Below are 20108 nucleotides of genomic sequence, written 5' to 3' on the forward strand. Positions count from 1 at the left end.
TTTTCCCACCAACCTCTGCTTGGAGAGTATGTTTGTTTGCTTGTCATGGTGTGTGTCCAAGTTTGTTCTAAGGCTAAGTTGTAACTAGAGACTGTCAGGATAGGTAGGATGAGCATCCAACTTTTTTGGGCAGGCTGGCAGGAAGTGACCATTGGCTCATGAATGGTTAAAAGATGCTACAATCTAAATGATTTCAGATATTCTCAGATCAGTCACAGTCGTAACAGATCTTTTTTATATAAAGGAAAAACTACCGGCCACGAAACAAATATATTTTGCAGCAGGAGGTAAGAATAGGTTTTCCCAGTGATTATAGTATGCAGTTGAGACAATTCTGTAAGTCCAGTTTTGATGCAGTAGAACCCATATTCGCAGTGCTGTAATTTGTTTTGGAGAGGTCATGGCAAAAGGTAACAAGTTGACCATAAAAATCAAACCAGTCCAAAATATTTCCAAAGTTGCAGTATCATGGTCACTAGACTGCAAACATGTGCCTTTTATGCATTCTACGGATAACTTATTTTTTTAGGTTCAAAAGTTTCTCCCAAGTACTTTTTGCCCTTAAAATCACAAGTCCTTTATATTTCGTTACAGTTTGTCTACTTAGAGTCAACTGTTTAAGGATCTAACAGGATCATGTGGATTACTACCTTGGGCAGATGGGCATTAAATGGTCTTTAAGATACCAGCGATGTTTGTTTTTTAATGGTTGTCACTCTTCCTTGGCGGTAGAGCTGGAACCTATTTGGAGTGTGGAGAAGGAATGCACTCCCTGTCACCTGGAGTCATGACCAAGGGAAGAAAGGCTGACACGTCTGCCTGGGGGACTCCTCAAGATCAAGGTCTAAGAAAAAATAAAATCTGTTTTTAGCTAGGGAATGTCTGATTCCAATGTACAGTCCAGTTAGGACTGTTCCTATATATAAAGCCGGTCAATGACTTTGGGCTGCATTTGTGGATTGCCAGTAGGTCACCACCGAATTTTAGAATGGTCAGAAAATCAAGTGTCAGGATGCATTTCAGAAAGAAAAGACCTTAAGAGCTCGTAGGACTTAACAATATGAAGAAATTTGTAGATTTTGTTGCCCCTTTGAGCCTTTGATTGGTACTGCGGCAGAAATTCTGTTTTTCATCATCGTTCATCATGTGGTATCTAGAACATAGGCATAGGAGGCAGTTGTCTAAGCTCAGGCCCCCAAGCAGTTTTTATTGGAACTGCAGGCATGTTTTGATTCCAAAGGTTTTATTCTTCAACAACTGTACTCTATTCATTAGCCGCAGAAAAGCAGGAGCACAAACCCCATTGTACCCACTCTAGTAAACGATTGGATACGCAGATCATCTTTTCCAACCAAAATAAAACGGGTGTCTCTGGCCTTGGATGCAATTGACTCATAGTTTTCTGGTTCGGTAACAACCTGTTAAAAGTTTTAGCTGTAGTCTGCACAATGTTCATTAGTTGTCTGTGATGTTTATTGGCCGATTTAAAAGAAAACAGAGAAAATCGGTGTAAGATTATTCAAAGAAGATGATACTGGTGAGGTGAGGTGAGGTGAGTTGAGGTGAGAAAAAAGATTTCCAGCCAGAGTGAGAGAAAAATGATGTTTTTGATAATAAATTATCTTTTCCATTTTTTGCCACCTGAAAAGGTGATGCGCATCATGTCTAACAACCATTACTATATGATTGGAATAGCCTGATATTTTGTGGCATTATTTCTTCTTCCTCAACAGAAAGGGTAATAAGTGTGTTTCCATGTCTGTGACTATTTTTGCGTTCCCTGCCACTGTGAGTTATGGCGAAACGTGTGTGTGGAATGGCAGTTCTGCTGTGCGGAATAAAATGCCTCAGTCTTGCCATAACTTGTCCCTCCAGTGGTCCGTATCTTTGGCACAAGTTTACAGGGATGTCTTGTTGGGATGTGCCAAAAGTTTGTGGGTGGGTGCGGTGTTTGTTTTTATTGCATATCCATTAAAAATTGCCTATAACACACCAGGTTTGTACTGAAGAGCACAAGCTGCATGTCCCAACAGATTTGTGTGATCCACTTACCCTGGGATGGACCCTTACTCTTTTCATTACCTGTGGTGAGTTCTGTAATTGTGGTTTGGCAAAATGTTAACTTTCCATTCCTTCTGTGACAGTTTTACAAGCTAATGATACACGGTTTGGATACAAGGACACTTAGGCCTCCGTGTGTCTGACTGTGCATGTCTGAGCATGGTTTGTATTAGCACAGACCTTGGATGCGGAGATGGAGACTTCAAAATTCACAGCACAGGTATCCTCTGTGGGAATGTTCCTCCCTCTGTTGGAATGTCCGTCCCATCATAACCTTGATAACAGCGTGCATTTTAGATCAACCAACTAACAGTAGGTAGATTCCTTTTTTTTCACAGGGGACTTAATTTCGCAGGTGGTTTTCGTGGTGTTTCAAGGTTGCGTTTGTTTTGTACAGCAGTAATGCATTGCTAATGCATATTTTTGGTCTTATGAATTTCTGGGAGAACGAAAACGGAAAATAAATGAAGCTTTGTTGATTTTAAAAAAGTACAGCGACTTTCATACGGCCAACTACAAACTTTTATTTCAAAGTAGAAAAAAAAAAAAAAAAAATCTTAGATAATTCATGAAAATTTTGAACCCACAAACAAAATGTCCCGGCCCCATTCTTCTTTCACTAACTATACTCCAGATATTGCATGTCTTTGTTGATGCTATACTAGTCTCCATCTCCACTACAATCACACTCAACATGTTGAAGACCTCTGTAGTCACCTGGTTTTGATGAAGCTCAGGTCTGTACTACAAGTGGGTGGATGGGGTTGGGTTTCCTGTGTGGTAAGCTTCCCTGGAGCTCAGAAATAGACTTGGTTTGAAGTTCTCAACAGGAAAGACATACAGTTGACAATGTATGATTGTTCGTTTATAGTTACAGTTGTAGACACCTCAGTAGAAATGGATGCAGATGTTTGTTTGTCCTGGTGTGTGTCCACAGTTAGTTGAATATTGCAGATTGACAGGATGTGAGGTGGAAGATGGTGTAACCAGGATGGGAAGGTTGGCTTGACCCGGGTCCAAGTTGATACATATAGACAAAATAAGCAACAAATTCAAAATTTGAACAAAAAAACCTTATAAGGTTTAAATCTACGAAATGTTGAATCTGTTGCTTACTACTTAGTTTACATCATAACAACATACTGTATGTTACCATAAAATTTCTGTCTTGTCGTTTATTTTTCTGTCCTCCCAGTGAAAGCCTTTTCAGAAAAAAAAAATCATGAATGATGTACAATATCGTTGTGACTGTCCATAAGGATACACCTATGTACAAGACTATAAAACATTTGTTTACCCTTTTTTAAAACTTGTACACTATGTAGTAGATGTTGTCCAGTACTTGAAGTTACTGTTGCCCCACCTGTGAGATATTGCCCCCAGGATCCCCCTGGATTAGAAAACGTGCAGTGTGCTGCATTCCTCCATTCTATCATGGCAGTGAAGGATTGCTGCCTGGCATTACACTTCCTTCATTTACTGCTGCCTCTAGTGTTTCATTGGGAATCCAGCAGTTTTCTGCTACTTCTGTTATTTATTAGAACTCCTTACTCAGATAACCGGTAAGATGTGCACAAGCATGACTTCTGTCAACTTTTCTACTGAACAGTGTGAAAATGTGTAAAGAACAAGCACAGAGAATATGATTGACTGAAAGCTCTGTAGTCTAGATTTACATGCATTCTATACATGCTTGTATCTAAACAGTTTTACAAGGTACCCTGTGGTATATAGTATCATCTGGTTGGTGAATCACTAGATAACAAAGTTCCAATGTATTTTTATTGTCACCTTTGTCAAGGCTGACCGGTTGTATTTCGCAGCTTAGGTGTCGCTGATAGCAGATGTGTTGCCAAATTTTAAGTATTTATACACAATGTCATAATTGGACTACACATTTCACCTGTGGTCTGCAGTGATTATGCTGAATGTTTACTTGGACTTTTGGCATCTTGTACAAAACAAAACTAGTTGTGCAACAATATTTGTTTTAGTCAAAGATGGTGCTGGTTTCAGCTCCATGTTTTCGTCTGTCTCCAATGCTAAAGTTTGATCGTTGTGATAGGAACTATGCGTTTTCAGTCACAATGTTAGTACTCGATGGTGATTCTGTTTAGGAATAGCACTGGAACATTGTCATAGTGGACTTACATGTAGAGGGTTTGCAGGGTACCAATTCATGCAATAGACAGGAATTATAACAACATTGCCAAGCCCAAACAGATGTGGTGGGGAAGTTATATTACTTACAGCCTGGCTTTGCACTTATCAGTTTTGAAAATGGTGACAGTTTTTTTGGCTCTGTATGAAAGGTAGTATTTGGGTGTAATGTGTTTGGAATATTCTCTGTCTCTTTCCCAGGTGAAAGACGTGGGATTGTTTTTATTACAGTAGAATACAGGTTAACCCCAAAGGACCCCTGGTAGGCCTGCGTAATTAAAGATATTATGTGCATGTTTATGGGAAATGGACTGTTTCTGTTGGCGCGACGGCCGAATTAAACCCCGGGGACGACATTAAATTGCCATTTGGGGGAAGTTGAGTTCTGTTTGAATAGGACGCGCTCAGTGTTAATTTCTTTTTAATGTTTTTCATACAGGCTTTGTGCTATTTTTATGAATCATTAGGGAGGTGGGCCTTTGATGGGGCCCTTTGTTGTCAGTCCCGCACGCTCAGACGGCCACTGCTGATTAGGCACCTGGGAAATGCCGCGGTCTGGGTGCAGATGATGTGTTTTGATAGCTTCTGCCGGACCAACTCCTGATTTTAAGGATCATTCCACCAGATCGTCCATCATGTCGTAAAGCCATCCACTCCATCTCCCAGCATTAATGAGATGAAGATGGGCAAACAAAAGAGTTGAAGAAACAATCAGTGCCTCTCTTTCTCCAAGGACCGTTCCTCATCGATTTCCATGTCAAAAGCATTCTTTTAATTTCTCAGATACCTAACAGGTATTAGCATGTTGTCATTAGGCGGTATCATTGTGATATTTGTTTCTGAAAATATTAGAAAACAGAAATTATCAAATCCTGTCCAGACTGTACTTTAAATCCCACAAACAATGTTTGTATTTTACAATGGAAACTATCAGTATATATTAAGATGAGGTTGTAATCTGGTAGAATCTCTGGTATTTTTGCCAGTAGAGATCTAGATCTCAGAGTAGCGATCAGGATCTACCGGTACAATCAGCTATTCCAACGATAGACGTCTGCAAATTTTAAGATAGGCACTGAAAGACAGTCATAACTTTTCAGCTTTGATTCATGTCACTTTAGATCAACAGATTGGCTGTAAACTCAGGATTTATGCATGGAAGCCTTCCCTTATGCATTCCTAACATCCTGATTGTGGTCTTTGTCATCAGAGATTCTGATGGCGATCTCCATACCAGTAGAATCCACCAGTCATCCAGATCGTAATCTCTTCCCTGACAATATCCATTTCCACATGTAAAAAAGCAGAGCCTGACATCTTCCAGAAATATGTGAAAGCACATTATTTGGCCATTGTTGATATGCTGTATGACAATATAATGCTTTATTTGACACGTTCTTTCCACTTGAACCTTGCAGGTGATCAGAACAACTATGGGAGCTACCCCTACGGTAACCATGGAAACCAGTATGGCGGCACATCCTCATGCAGATATAACCCTAGAGAGGTGGGTACACCCTTACATTTATATGAACTGTAATATATAAACTTATCTTCAGTGACCAGTAAAGCGATTTTAACACTCACACTGCCTAGTAGTATGCAATGTAACCAGGTCAAAGTTGGTGAAAATTGTATTGAAATTAGAAGGTTAACATATCATATATTTGAAGTCAAATGAATAATGTTAAAAACAGACTCACTTTATATCCTGACCTACTGCAACTACTGTTTTTCTTACTCAAACACATCATAAAAAAATATGCATGGTGACCAGCCCCTCCAGCTCTGTCCTGCCACTTGCTACATTATGTTATCAAATACCACAGGGTGTTTGTTACATTGCCAGTAACCATGGTGACAGCCATCTGGTCTAGGTCATTGACCTTATTTGTTTGGAGAAGAAGAAATGAAGGAAAAAACAATGTTTCCTTTCCATGAAGGTAATCATGAAACAACAGTAGCAAGATTAATGGCAGCAAAGAAAGCCAGTACTGAAATTGTGTGTTCGGTTCAAGGGATTCATTCTGTCAGACAACACTACAATATGCAGTATCTGGAAGAAATATCAAACCATAGCTACTCTGACTGCAGTGTTGTAGACGATGCAATAGCTTTTGACATGTGCACCACGTACTCAAAAACATCTGCTTGGCTGCCAATAGCTGCAATGGTGGTAAATGTTGCTGTGTGGAGCCATGTAAAAGGTGAAGTCAAAGTGTTCAGCTGGATTTTGTTTGGATAAGTAATCCCTTACATGGTCAGACTGAACATTGGGATAAATGTTTCCTCCTGGGTTGTGAAAAGGTTCAAACAGTGAAAAAGTATAGGGATGTAAGACACAAGAGAGATCCATGCATACTATTTCTTAATCATAAACTAAACTTCATTGCACACAAACAAGCCGCCAGGGAGCCCCAAATCCAATCTTTTCAAGGTCTCATCAAGACCTACCCACGTACCAAATATCAATACCATCCGTCAAGGCGTTGTGGAGTTATGCTGGTCAACTACAAACACACAGAGTCACAAACGGTACCAAAAACATAATCTTCTAGCAAAGGTAGAAATAGAAATTAGAGTTGATCGACAGGTACAACTTACAAGCACTGCTGAGAAACTAAGCGACTTTCTGTACTGAGCTTTGGATTTAGCAGGTTCATATGCTCGCAAACTTATCACTGAAACATTGCTGTTGAGGAAGCACTGTTGTCTAGTGGCAAGCCCAGCGGATGTTGAAATACAGCAGGCAAAGTAGGCCTGACATTTTACATGACTAGGAATTGGTCACAATGGGAGATATGGAGCAAATGAAGATGGGACTCAGGGATATATTAGAGATTGTTTATTCTTTGGCACATTGGGACCCACAGTCCAAACTGATATCTGTGCAGTGTGGTTAAGATATTGCTGTCAGGGAGGAGTAACTGTTACAGTGATATAGTACATGTATATGGAATCCACAAAGAGAGACGAATACAAGAAAGTGAAAACCGTGATTTAAAAAAAAAAACACCAGGTCCTTGTTATACAATGATCTTCAATCTGTTGACATTGTAGGGCAAGAGAGTTTGGAATAGTTGAACAGATTTAGAACATTGGAAAATGTGATGCAATTAGCATATTTGCAGCAAGAATGTCAAGGAAATACAACAAGAATGTGCAGATGATTGGATTAAGTGCTTCTAAAGCAATTTGTGTTCAAGTGAGAAAACTTTTATGTCCTTAAAAGTAGATCCCTTAATTCACTGTTCAACTAATGTTCTCAGCCAAACAGAAAGTGAAGGTGAGCCAAGGAAATCGAAGTTTCTAAACTGGAATATTATGAACTTGTGTCATGGCCAGTCTCCTGGGTTTGGTCAAATCTGCAAGAAACGAGTCTTCATGACACTAACAAGACCATTAAAACTTTGAGGATGAGAAAGTCCCGTCGACAAAGCGCCAGAGGTTGAGAAGAATTGCCGCGGCACCCACAGTTCACTAAGAGAATGCCCGCTGGCTCTCACGTGTAGTTTTATGGGCCGAGGCACAGACCAAACCAAGCGGTCTCATTAGGCGCGTGCCCGAAACACCTGTCGTAATTGGATTGTTACAAGATTACATCGTGTGTGCGGGGGGCCCTGGGTACGTCCAGACTGCCTGATGTAATCACGAATCCACCTTGTCCGGCTATGGTCGCAATTCATACCAACTGCACCTGGTCTACCTGGCTTTAAACCTGCCCTTTTGAGGTAGCCTGTCAGACACAATAAAACAAGCACATAAGCTCGCACATCCCTAATCAGGCTTCGGGAGCTGCGTGTTTTACCCACACGAGGAGAGCGCGGCACGTCGATCCTCGCACCGTATGGTCGTACCTCCAGGCAACAACGTAACACTCCAGAGAGGCAATTAAAGTTTAAACGTTGGTAATTGGAGTGACTTTGGGATAATTAATCTTTCCCGCTGCCAGCAGAGGTGGTGATGTAGGTAACTACCTGCAGCACTACACACATCATTTTCTGCATCATTTCACCCCTGGCTTGTTATAGCCATGTTACACTATCAAAAGAAGTCGGAATGATTGTCAGTTCCCATTGCTAGCCCTCTGTAATGAGCAGGGAAACAGCATAGATTTTCAGTTAGAGTTCCGTCTCCACACCTCGCAGCAATTTCCCTGTCAATCAGCCAACTAAACAGCTTTCAGTGTGTACGTAACCGGGTAGAAGATCGGGGTAATTGAGTAATTGTCGATTGCCGCAGCATGTCTCTCGTTGTTTTCACGCTAAATGGATCAAAGCGATGAATAAAACTGAAGTTCGTCATGCCGAAACAACGGGAGACGAGGCAGCTAACTAGTACCCAGTGCTCCACCTGTATAATGCTCTTCTTTTCATTCAACGAAATGTCTACTATCTGGAGACTCTAGAAAGCTTGAGTTTCGAAAGTGTTGCCCACATCATAGCCAGACAAATGTATGATATTGAATATTTGCCATCCCACATTCACACACAGCTAAGCAGGGCAACAATGTACATGCAATGTATATCTCCAAGCAGTTTACAGCAAAGTATATCTCCAAAATGCTAGTTACAACTCTCGTAAGCATGTTGTGTATCCTATGGTTGCCACATAATTTTGTTACTTTACTACATTCAAGTATGTATGCCCCAGATATCAAGACATTCTTGAGAAGGCCTTGATAAACTTAAATCCTTTTTTAGTAACAGAATTATTAGATTTGCCGATAATGCTTAATACAAAAACGTATATTTTGCTAGGATGAAATTGAAACATAAAAGTGACCTATATTGTGTTTCGAATTATGAGAGTTGACGTTAAGTGCTTTAATACAAACACGTTTCGCTACGATGAAATTGAAAAAAGACAAACGACCAATATTGTGTTTTCCTAAAATTTTTGAAACCGTAATTTTCGCAGTAGTAAACCGACCCCTACTATGAATCTGCTAATGGAACAATCCCCTCGGAGGAGTCATCTGGTATAATCTGTTGTGTGATGAGACACGGAGCAATAAACATGATACACCAGGGACTGACAATCTCACTAATGAACGTCTCTGTAATTAGGTAATTAGCAGGAAGGAGACAGATAGACCAGGCTGTTAAACGATGTGTGTTTGCAAACTTTGCTTTTAGAGGTGTTGTAATATAATGGAGACAGACACAAGGACTTTTCTATAGGATTATGCTAAAATAAATTGTGTCTTAAAACCAATCTTTAACAAAAGTAAATGTCGAAACGGGTAATGTGAGCGCTCTTGATTCCGCTGTATACCCTAAAACTGCCACATGAGAAACTGAAAGAAACAGTATTATCAAGGCCTTTAATAGGAATGTCTTGAACACCTGGATATCTGAAATGTACATACACGTACCTCATAGATTACTGATGGTGCATTATAAATTTCTTACATTTCACATTTTTCTATGCATTTATTTCTTTGATAAACATAAATATAACATCCACAGCATCTATTGCTTACAGTACTACACTTTTTATTGCTTACAGTACTACACTTTTTATTTTCTATAAGGTTTATAGACCTCATGACATGTTACCCAGTGTGATGACTTCTTTACAAGCTTGAAGTATTCCACATAGAAGACCTCTTTTGCTTTTTATAGCATATCTCACATATGATATATGGAAGATTCTTTGCATACAGCCAAATTGTGAGGACACGTATCTGGTAACATTTCATTCATCCTTCTGCCACCTTCCTCAGGGAACTATGTACATGTTCTTCTTGCCACAACATGTACATGTATGAATATGGCATACAAACTACAGAAATATTGGCAGGTTTTCATTACGTATTTGAAAACATTTTATTTAACCCTTTAACTGCCAGAGCGTAGCCCAACAGAATGCTCTCAGTACCAGGGATTGACGGGTAACCTCTTAAAAGAATCTCACGAACAAGGTCAACGCCCCTAACTTCCTGGTTTCACACGCTACACATGTATCATTGGGGTATACTGGATATATCAGGGCACGTCACATAGGGCGTATATCTGCATGCCGGATGTATTAGGGCTTGGCAGCTTAAGGTTAATATCCTGGTGAAACTACTAACAGTAACAGGGTGGGAGTTGTTATGGAGAAGAATACCCAACATGAGTTGGCTTTCACAATGACAACAGTAATGTTGGTCTAACTTGTCGTGTTTTTCATTTGGTTGTCAGGGCGGAAACATGGCGGACCCCAACAGGAGAGACTGTATGGAGGAGTCAGGCAGTACAGAGGACCAGGCCTCCATGAACTTTTGTACTGCCAGGGAACAACTGGTAAGCCATGATTTAATCTGGAGAATTCCTTGTTTGGTTCTTTCTTGTTGTTTTTTGTATTGCATACTCTGTGCGTCTTGCCAACACGTCCAACCTCTGCAAGACAGGGAAGAACGGACGTTAAACCAGATAGTGAGTGCGAGTGTGTGTAAAAATGCCTTATGGCATAACACACCAGGTCTGAACAGCAGTACAACCTGCATCCCTGAACAGATTAAATTGAACAACTCACACCGGGAAGGACCCCTACTCTTATTGATAGCTGGTTCTTTAAAGTGCTTGAGGTGCTGTTCTCACAAACCTGTTTGTCTTCAAGGCATTCAACGTAAGATTAGAACCATTTCTGAGGTCAGTTGTTTCCTCTACGTCCGTGTTTGAGGAGAGATCAGCCACACCTTCAGCACATTAAAGAACCCATCACACTTATGGAAATAGTAGGGGTCCTTCCTAGTGTGAAGTGGCTTCCGCAGGTTGAACTTTGAATTTTGTTTACTAGTTTACTAGTTATGCTAAACAAACAAACAATGTTATTATGTCTGGTCCTTTCTTTATTTGATAGGCTGTAAATCAACCCAATTGCAAATCATAATACTATTCAGGGAGTGAAAATGCGACGTCATTGCGTCTTTTCTTTTGCTAAAGTTCGGTAACCAGACGCGTAGTCAAAGAAAGGTACAAAAATCATTTGAAATGAGATTTTATTTTTCGGGCCAAGAAAGTCAAAGAAATTTGTCAAAGGTTCGCAGAAAATGCTCAGGAAATATTAGATTTGAAAGAAGTTACAGGTCATAGTTGTTGAAAACTATCGACCTGTCTGCCATGCTCACAGATAGGTTGTATATTCGTGTCCATAATGTTGCACTTATTTAGTAAAGATGGCTGAATAATTGTGTTTCTGTGGATTTACATTTTGCAGTATGGATGTCATAACCACAACCATATCATGTTTTGTAGGAGTGTATATTTCCTTCATATTTGATGCATGAGAAACAATTCTTCGTTTTATGTGAAGAAAAAAAATTCAACATTTTGTGCTACTGGGGAATTTTCAGTTTTTTTCCAGAACTTTTTTTGCTATCACTCAAGTATCAGTCCCTAGTTGCCATATCTTTTGTTTCCATGCATCTCCAATATACCATTACCATGTCATTTATCATAGATTTTCCTAAACTGTGTAATGAAACGTAATACAGTTAGATGTACATGTGCAGCTGATATGACACACATAAATAGCATGCAGTCTAATAAGTTAAGCCTCCCCTTCTACACATGTATATACATAAAGCGCCAAGCTTACATGCATTTATAAACGTCATGCCAGTGTTAAGTAAAATAAGCAATTATCTTGAGTAATCTACGTGGAGACAACATGTCTAGCATAACTTCAAACCTACCGTTTACCGTAACACCAGAGATAATCCGTGCTTAAGTTCTTTATCCTCCCAACATTTCCCCTACATTTCAGCAAAACGTATTAAACCCAATTTATGTAGATCACCCATGCGTGATTGAAATGTCCTTCAGTATTTTATGGGCTATAAAATCGTTAAAAAAAAACAATTCCCTATCCATAAAACAACCAATGTTTTCCGTGGAGGACAGTTAGGTCTTGGGATTTGAGATAAAAAAGACTCGGCCTTAGGCAGGCTCAGAGTAATAGCAAAGAAATAAAATGCAAGCTTTCATATTGCGCTGCAGTGGAAATCCAGGTAAAAGAATGACATAGTTTTTACCATGGATAGATCAAGCTTGGGAGGCAAGTCTCTGATCCCCTGCAAGATTTATCGCTGACTCTCAAGTTCCTCTTTATTGTTTGAGGAATTGGCGGGTTGGATCCGTTAATCACGGCGAGATCACCAGCCCTGTCGTGTCGACAAGCGGGAAAGTTTTGCGGATAAGGACTCGCGAGTCGCTGCGTGCCCGGAGGGGACAGCGGGGAGAGACCGCGCGGCTGATATTCCGTCTGACTCAGCTAAAGAGATGGGGAGGGTGGGACGCTGCAGGGGAATCTGCCATCTAGCAGGGAAAGAGTGGCGTTGACATGTGCTATGTATGAGATGGCTGTCGCTTGATTCCCCGGTGATAGGACACTTCTGCATGGGGAGGCATTTGTCAACTGCTTAATTGTGTATGGTGGAAAAGTCTGTGAACAGCACAGGGTGATAGCTGAGGCAGCAAAATCAACGTTACTTAAACAAAAGTGGCTAAAAACTGAAATACTCAATGTATGAAACATAAACCAGCATTCCAAAGGTAAAATGTCATTGGTCCAGTACACATGGTTCATTGTGAAGTGAGGGAAGTAAACCAACAATGTACTACTACTACTACAGTAGTAGTAACTACTACTACAAATTTACTACTACTACTATTACTACTATTTCTACAACTTCTACTACTATTACTACTTCTGCTAACATCATTGCAGTGTGAAACTGAGGTAGCAAGATTGACTTGAGCAGTGTTTTCTAAAATCTTTGTCAGAGATGCAAAAATATAGCAAGATGTAGCAAAACACTAACTAACGTTCCACAGCAAAAAGACTGGTCAATTGCCTACTGCAGAAAGTCTGAGAATAGCATGGACTGAAAGCTGATGAGGCCGCTAAATCTACAGTAAGCTCTAAATCTTAAAGTAAAACATGGTCATCAACATTCCAGATCCAAACAGTGTTTTATTTATTGATGAATATTTAGGGTAGTCGCTTCAAGTCAAGCTCTTCCATTCTAAATGGACTCTGGACTGAGTTTTAGCAAATTAAACTGTTCGTGAACTACAAAGTATACTTTACAGCAGTCAAAACGCATTCTAAGTGTATGAATATCCACAGCTCTTCAGAAACGCTGTCCAAAGTACAATTCATTCATTTGAATTTGCAGCAGTCGCTGTGACAACTGTTTTGCTGTTTCTTTGAAGCCACCATCGTAACACATTCGAAGAGCATGCATGTATCTTCGCTGTGTGGTTGTTTCAAGAGGTCGCCATTTAAAACTGAGACCTTGAATTGGCTGCGGAAATGTGGAAACTCACAGTATGTTGGTCTCTTTTTATGCTTCCTGTGCACGGGTGTCCCAGAAATAGACACAGCTTACATGATTAGATTGGTCTGATATATTCCACATCCTGTGTGTGTGCATTGCCTCTAGGCTGCAGCCCTACACTCTTACATGCTTAAGACAAGGAAACTGCACACAATTAGGACGACTTGCACTTTGCAACCAGCGGCAGAAACAGCCATTACGCAGCCAGGTCAGCGCTACTTCTAATTGGCAGGCAGAGATAAACAAGCTCTCCCGGGGTTTAACGTCAAGTTGATTTGTAAAGCAAAGAACTTGAAAGGACTCCATCTTACTATGTGTGATTATAGATTCTCAGTTGAAGATTTTCAGCCAAAATTGCTGTCACAAAATGTGGGCACCAACTCAGTTGCCTGGAAAGATTCCAATAGAAAATACTGGGAGGGTTAAAACGTCGCTTCTTTGTAAGATTGATCCCTTTTATCAACAGTTTCTATACTGTAATAAGCAGGTACAGTAAGGTACCCAGTACTGTAAGTAGTTACTAAAGAATAGAGTAGCTTGTGATAGAAAGATCCATATTCTAGACTAAAATTTTGAATTCTATCTCGTTGGAGAAGTTCATCAGTCTCGTATGAATACAGTTAATGTAAATTTTCTTCGAGCAATGACTGTTTTCAAAGGTGAGGTACACATGTACATACCTGCATCAGAAAATGGCATGGAATGAAAATGAAAAAAAATCAAACTCAAAGAATAATTTTGATACCTGCTTTAATGTCTGCCTAACTTACAACTGAACTTCGTGCACATATCGTAACAAGGTATTAACAAAGACAATGCCAAGTGTTGGTCTTCTATTTGTTTGTTTTTTAAGCAAAGACATCCCAGGGAAAAATGTTTAGGAGAGGATTTTTATTGGCATACCAATAGTGTTGAAGGAACACTTGAAGCCTTTTGCACTTTTCTTGTAGGATTTGAAATGTCAGCCACCCAGGGAATCCATCACACTTATTGTTAAAACTTCTATATGGGAGACCCACTGTGTTCATCACCCGCGGGAATAAAGTCCATAAAATGTCGCTCTCCCCAGCGTCGTGCCTCCGATAACGGCGACCAGATAATGCATCCGACAGCCCAGTAAGGTTAACCGTGCTAGCCTTTTATTATTGCCGTAATCACTTGTATAATTCAGGGTGCCCCAGGATTCCCTGGGCGGGCGGGTACTCAAGTTGTGGGATGCACCGCTGAAGTGGCCAGTACTTTTGAACTTCGGCGTCGGTGATTTTTCAAGTGGTTCGGTTGAAAGCAGCATGTGTGCTCACTTCAAGGAACGGTGCCTTTAACAACCGCCGCGGTGAAATGCCACTGTAGAACATATAGGCTGCATGAAGGGGTGGTAAATAGTTTCATCAGGTTGGTAGCACCCCTTTTGCACTAGAAGCTGTGACCACTTTGCAAACACTGAGCGACCAAAGATTTGACAGATCGCTTAATGAATTTCATACTATAGATAAAGAAGAATTTTTTTGTGTTTTGTTCTTGTTTCAATCATACTTTAACATCTTGCCAACTAGTGTTTGTTGTTATCTGTTATTTGAAATCAAGGGTAACACAAGTCCTATTTTGGTCGCCGCTTGGTCAGTCAGAGATTGCTGACTAGTGTAAAGGGGGCCTACTCAGTTCAAAAGTTGCCAGATAAGTTTTCTAAATCAGAGAGACAGGCAGGATGGGAAGGTTGGCTTGGCACCTGTCCAAAGATGGTCCTTCAAGGTGGCATTGATAAAACAACAGAATTAGCAAGAAATTCACAAAAAGATTGTTATCACATATAGCTATTACTAATACTAACTTTTGGGCTTTCTAACACTGTTTATACCATAGCGAAAGAATCAACATTGCAGAAAAAAAAACAAATTCACAAAATGTCCACATGTTTCATGGAGGTATGAGTGAGTATACATTGTACGATCTCCAAGTTCTAGTGGTAAAACACTTACAGCATCAGGTTTATTGGCATCCCATCAACTCACATCCATTTATTGTTGCCCCCTCAAGGATATAATTTGCTGGCTCTTCCACAGTCCCAGCAGTGTATGTATGGAAAATAAAAGTTTCCTATAAAGGGGTGGGGAAAGCTCTAGCAACTAATAACAACTTTTTCTTCCAGGCAGGTTTCTCAATTGTCCTGGTTTAGGGAGTTCAAGGTTTTGTTTTGAGTACACACACACGCACACACACAAGTGCGCACACACACAAGTGTGCACACACGCGCACACACACACACACACACATACTGTCAGGAGACGATCATGTTTTTTATGTCATTACAGTACATTCGGTAAGATATGTTGAGTGCAAACTTGTAAGCGCTACAAAAAGTGCTATTTTTATCAACTTTCCTTAAATTTTCCCTCTCAACAGGCCATCAACAACCAGAAGAAGTATGGCCGCTCCAAGATGCCCACGCCGACTGCGTCTTCGTACGGGACTGTAAAGAAATCCTTGGGCGCGCGGCCCCGAGGGCCTTCTAGCAAATTTGTGCCACCTGTGCTGAACAAGGAGGATTCCAGCGATGATGGGTGGGTGATTTTTTCATGGCCGTCGAAACGGCACTCTCGGGGGTTTGTCTTTGTTTGTTGACAACTTGATCGTCGGGCGGGCGATAAATGGCCTGTCCTTGGTGCCGCTTCCTGTCGTCACCATCGAGCGATACACGGGGAAAATCCTCGGCAGGCGCGAGAACATTCCGACAGTTCGGTAACGACAAGTGCTGACCCGGGATGGAACGTTCGGAGCTCTCGGCGGATTGGCTGATTCCCACTTAATGCCATAGTTTGACCCACTTCCCAAATATTAGTGCGGTGGGAAACATTAAGTGCCGTTGTCATCCATTCTGCGATCAAAAATCATTTGTTATCTCGCGCCCAGCGCCGGAGATGCCGAGGCAAATGCGGCCTAATGGGGTATAATCAAGCAGGCCAAGCGAGTGTGGAGTTTGCTTAGTTGTCCTTGGCATTGTTGTAAATCATGACTCGGAAACCATTATACTACAATTCATGTAGTTGAAGAAAGAAAGTTACGTTCCCCATGGACTTGGCTCTGTTTCCGGCACTTTTAAAGATTTGGTGGGGTAGGTGTGGGGGTTTGGCTAAACAAGTTGTACATGTATGTGTAGTTTACTTGAAAGTCTGGCAAGTCTGAACATTTCAAGTTATACTTTAACAATGTACATACAAGGGCATATTTAAACATTCAGTCATAGGTCATAGAAATCCACTTATGGTCACATAACTGTCTCTTGGCATTGTAAAGTTGGCCTTTGTTCATGTATAAATCTGTAAGATTACAGTCACATGGATGTTTTCCTGGCGTGTTGCAGGGGCCAGCTGGTAAGACGAGCGGGGCCCAATAAGCAGGCAGGGATGGCTCCAAACGGAGGGGAGCCGCTAGATGAGAGACTGAAAAATATTGAGCCAAAGTTGATCGAAATGATCCAGAATGAGGTAACTTACTTTTGGTTGTTGTCCAAAAAGTTTGTATTTCTTTTCTTTGACCCATTGATGTGTGTATGTACATGAGTATGTGGATGTGGAAGGAAGTCACTTTTTTTATTTTGGTTTCGGAAAAGAATTTAGTATGTTTTTGTTTCGTTTTTCAGAAACCTCAGCCAGTGTTCCTACTTTTTGTCTGGTATATGGCAAATTATGTTGCACAACAATGTGCAGTACAGCATTTTTAACATTGTTTCAGAAAGGTTGCAAGTTGATATCCATGTTTGACTATCGATATAGCATCCACACCAAGAAACTACATTCTAGATGATAAATGATGTTGTGACAAATACTTCATGTTAGAGTTACTTTGCTATCTTGTTCTGTGCTGTAACCGCAGGGTTGCTAGTTGTTCTGAGACTTTGCGAACAGAGCCTAACTTCAGGCGCGGGGAAAACGCGTACGAAACAAATGTTTATCTCCAGTCAAAGACCATCTTGATTTGTGCTTGTGGATAGCGAAATCATACGTTGTCAGCAAGTATCTTGCCAAGGCTGGTGTAGAATTCTCTGTAGATCTATCTATCATGTGTCTCCTGAAGTGATGGATGGCCAGTGCCTCAGAAGAAGGGCCCAGGCTGAACCAAATTGAATCATTCGTTGTCAAATGCTTCAAAACGAATGTGGCTGGATAAGATTTGACCATGCATATTTCCAAAAGACCACATCTATTGGGTCAAACTTTACATTAATCAGCCCCAAGATTTAATTGTACAATTGCAATTTTAAGATGACAAAGTTCAAAGATGTTGCAAGGGAACCCAAATCACAAATTTTTATTATCCCAGAATGTTGTTAGATTTTTCTACTATTTTCTAAAACATGGACCTTGTGGATATGCCATAATGATAAGTATGCATGTTATTGTACTAGTATTGCTTTGTTCCTTAAATTGTGTTTACCATCACCTTTTTGTTTATTCTTCTTAAAAACCTCTAGAAGTTTACCTCCTTTTCCTAATGGCAAGGAATGACCAATTGCATTCCATTTCAAAGATGCATTACTATAGAGAAAACATTACGCTAGCATGTAGCAAAACCCTCCTTTTTCCGTATCAATTTTTTTTGAAAATTGGCATTGCATTATGTATTTTATAAGATAGTATCCAGGAATATTACCCTGAATACAACATCATGATGATTCAATTTAAAGTATCCTAAACACTTGAGCCATATTGTAATGCAATGTTTTAATACAGGACAGTTTGAAGCTTATGCCACACAAATTCAATTTATTGGTTCTCAGACTCTTTTGCATAATATGTGACTTAAGCAAAATAGGAAATCAGAAAAACGAAAGGCTGGTAGGAATACTGTTATAACTCTGCTCACCCCCTGAAACTGTACGTGTGTATACCAAGGTACAGCCCTTTCCCCTAGAGTCAGTTTTTCTGTTGATATTCCAACATAGCTTTATCTTATTTACATCCGAGAACCAAGGAACGACATTGGTGTGGCCTTATCTGAAGATTTTTGCCTCCCACCCCAAGAGTATTAGCCCAAAGTTTCTTGTGTACAGCACACTGGAACACTGGTGTACCCCATGTAGTAGTGAGAGTGATGGATCATGCCAGGCATCGCTAGTGAAAGTTGGGAATTCCCCGAGCGGGAATTTTCCCCCTGGAATGTGTTTGAGTAGCATTCTCCATCTTCTCAATTTCCACAGTTAAGTTCATCGATCTGGAATGATGCGGGATGAATTTTTAAGCAACCCCCGGTCACATTACCATATCAGTGTCTCCCCTCAATACAGACTGGTTCACACCAGTGGCTACAGGCAGCACAATTTACACATGAGATGTCCGATAGATTGTAATTATGTCCTTGACATTAATTATGATTTTCCAATAATGCATGAATGTTTAACGAACTCAAGTCGTCATATTATATATATACAAAAAGTAGGTAAATTTGTCTTCCACTACCTCAAAAGAAGAAGTCAAAGCCAACAAAGCTACCTCAATGTATATTTCAGAATGCAATATAATGTAGGAACTAATTCTATCTATCTTTTCTCTTCCCTCATTACCTCAATGAAAAGCTACCTGTAGGCTGATTTGAGCTTCTACTAATGAATAAATAAAGGTTCAAACAAAATCTTTCTTACATCTACACTGTATGTTACAATTCATTAGCTCTTGGGCATGTTTTTGCAAAAAAGTAAATATCATTATTTCAATCCACCTTAAACGTTCCGTTCATTGAGACAATGTGTCGACTGTCATGATTCCGCTGCGTACTTGAAAATAACACATTTGGGAAAAAATGGTGAAGTCAAAGTGATCCACAAATGAGGCATCAGTAATCTCACACTTAATGTTATCTATTGAAGACGTTCTTTTTTAAAAAGTGTTTCTTGAGAAGGCCTTGATACTGCCGTTTTGATAATGTGGTGGCAAAATTGTCTTGAACAATTTAAAGTTGCAACAGTTTGAGGCAGAGGCTCAGATTTGATTTGGCTGTTATCATGGCAAACTAGACATTACTTTCAACTTGTGACACTTTCAGACCTCCAGCTCTGTTCACAAGTATATATATCCACTAGTTATCTGAATTGTTTAGGTTGACGCAGAAAAGATCACCTTCAGGTTCTTGTACAAAATGTTTGTCCAATGTTGTACCAACTAACTACCTCACTAAATAGGTCCCATGAGAAGGAGACTGCATCAGTCTATTTTAGAAGCCTCACAGGAAGATGCTGTAATGGCTTAATGATGTGCTGTGGTAATGTGAGGTTATTTTTTGCTCCAAAACATGTAAAAATCTTATCTTATAAGATTGGAGTACAAGACCAGAAACATCGTTCTTGCATCCAAGATGAATTTACAACATTGGTACAAGATATTTTGTGTATTTTATGGTCCAAAAATGAAGAATTACCAATATTGTTCAGAAAGCAACAGCATTATCTCCATTATACTCCAATGTGATGACTGCACCATCTTCAAAACAAAAGATACAAAAAAACAGAAGTTCCTCTGCAGTGCCATAAAAAAATGCTGCTGGGCCCAAAATCTAATTGTTTTAA

General features: G+C 40.1%; 1 protein-coding gene across 3 annotated transcripts in view; it reads left to right on the forward strand.

The window, feature by feature from the left end:
* The window catches only part of LOC118414566 (fidgetin-like protein 1), a 106329-nt gene that overhangs the window by 72855 nt on the left and 13366 nt on the right, over window positions 1-20108 (forward strand). For all 3 annotated transcript variants that reach the window (XM_035818687.1, XM_035818686.1, XM_035818688.1), the window contains 4 exons: window positions 5640-5728; window positions 10410-10511; window positions 15953-16110; window positions 16911-17034. In XM_035818687.1, the coding sequence (XP_035674580.1) occupies window positions 5640-5728; window positions 10410-10511; window positions 15953-16110; window positions 16911-17034 (473 nt within the window). The remainder of the gene's footprint in view (window positions 1-5639; window positions 5729-10409; window positions 10512-15952; window positions 16111-16910; window positions 17035-20108) is intronic.

Source organism: Branchiostoma floridae, chromosome 4 (assembly GCF_000003815.2).
Source record: "Branchiostoma floridae strain S238N-H82 chromosome 4, Bfl_VNyyK, whole genome shotgun sequence".
Taxonomy (NCBI): Eukaryota; Metazoa; Chordata; class Leptocardii; order Amphioxiformes; family Branchiostomatidae; genus Branchiostoma; species Branchiostoma floridae.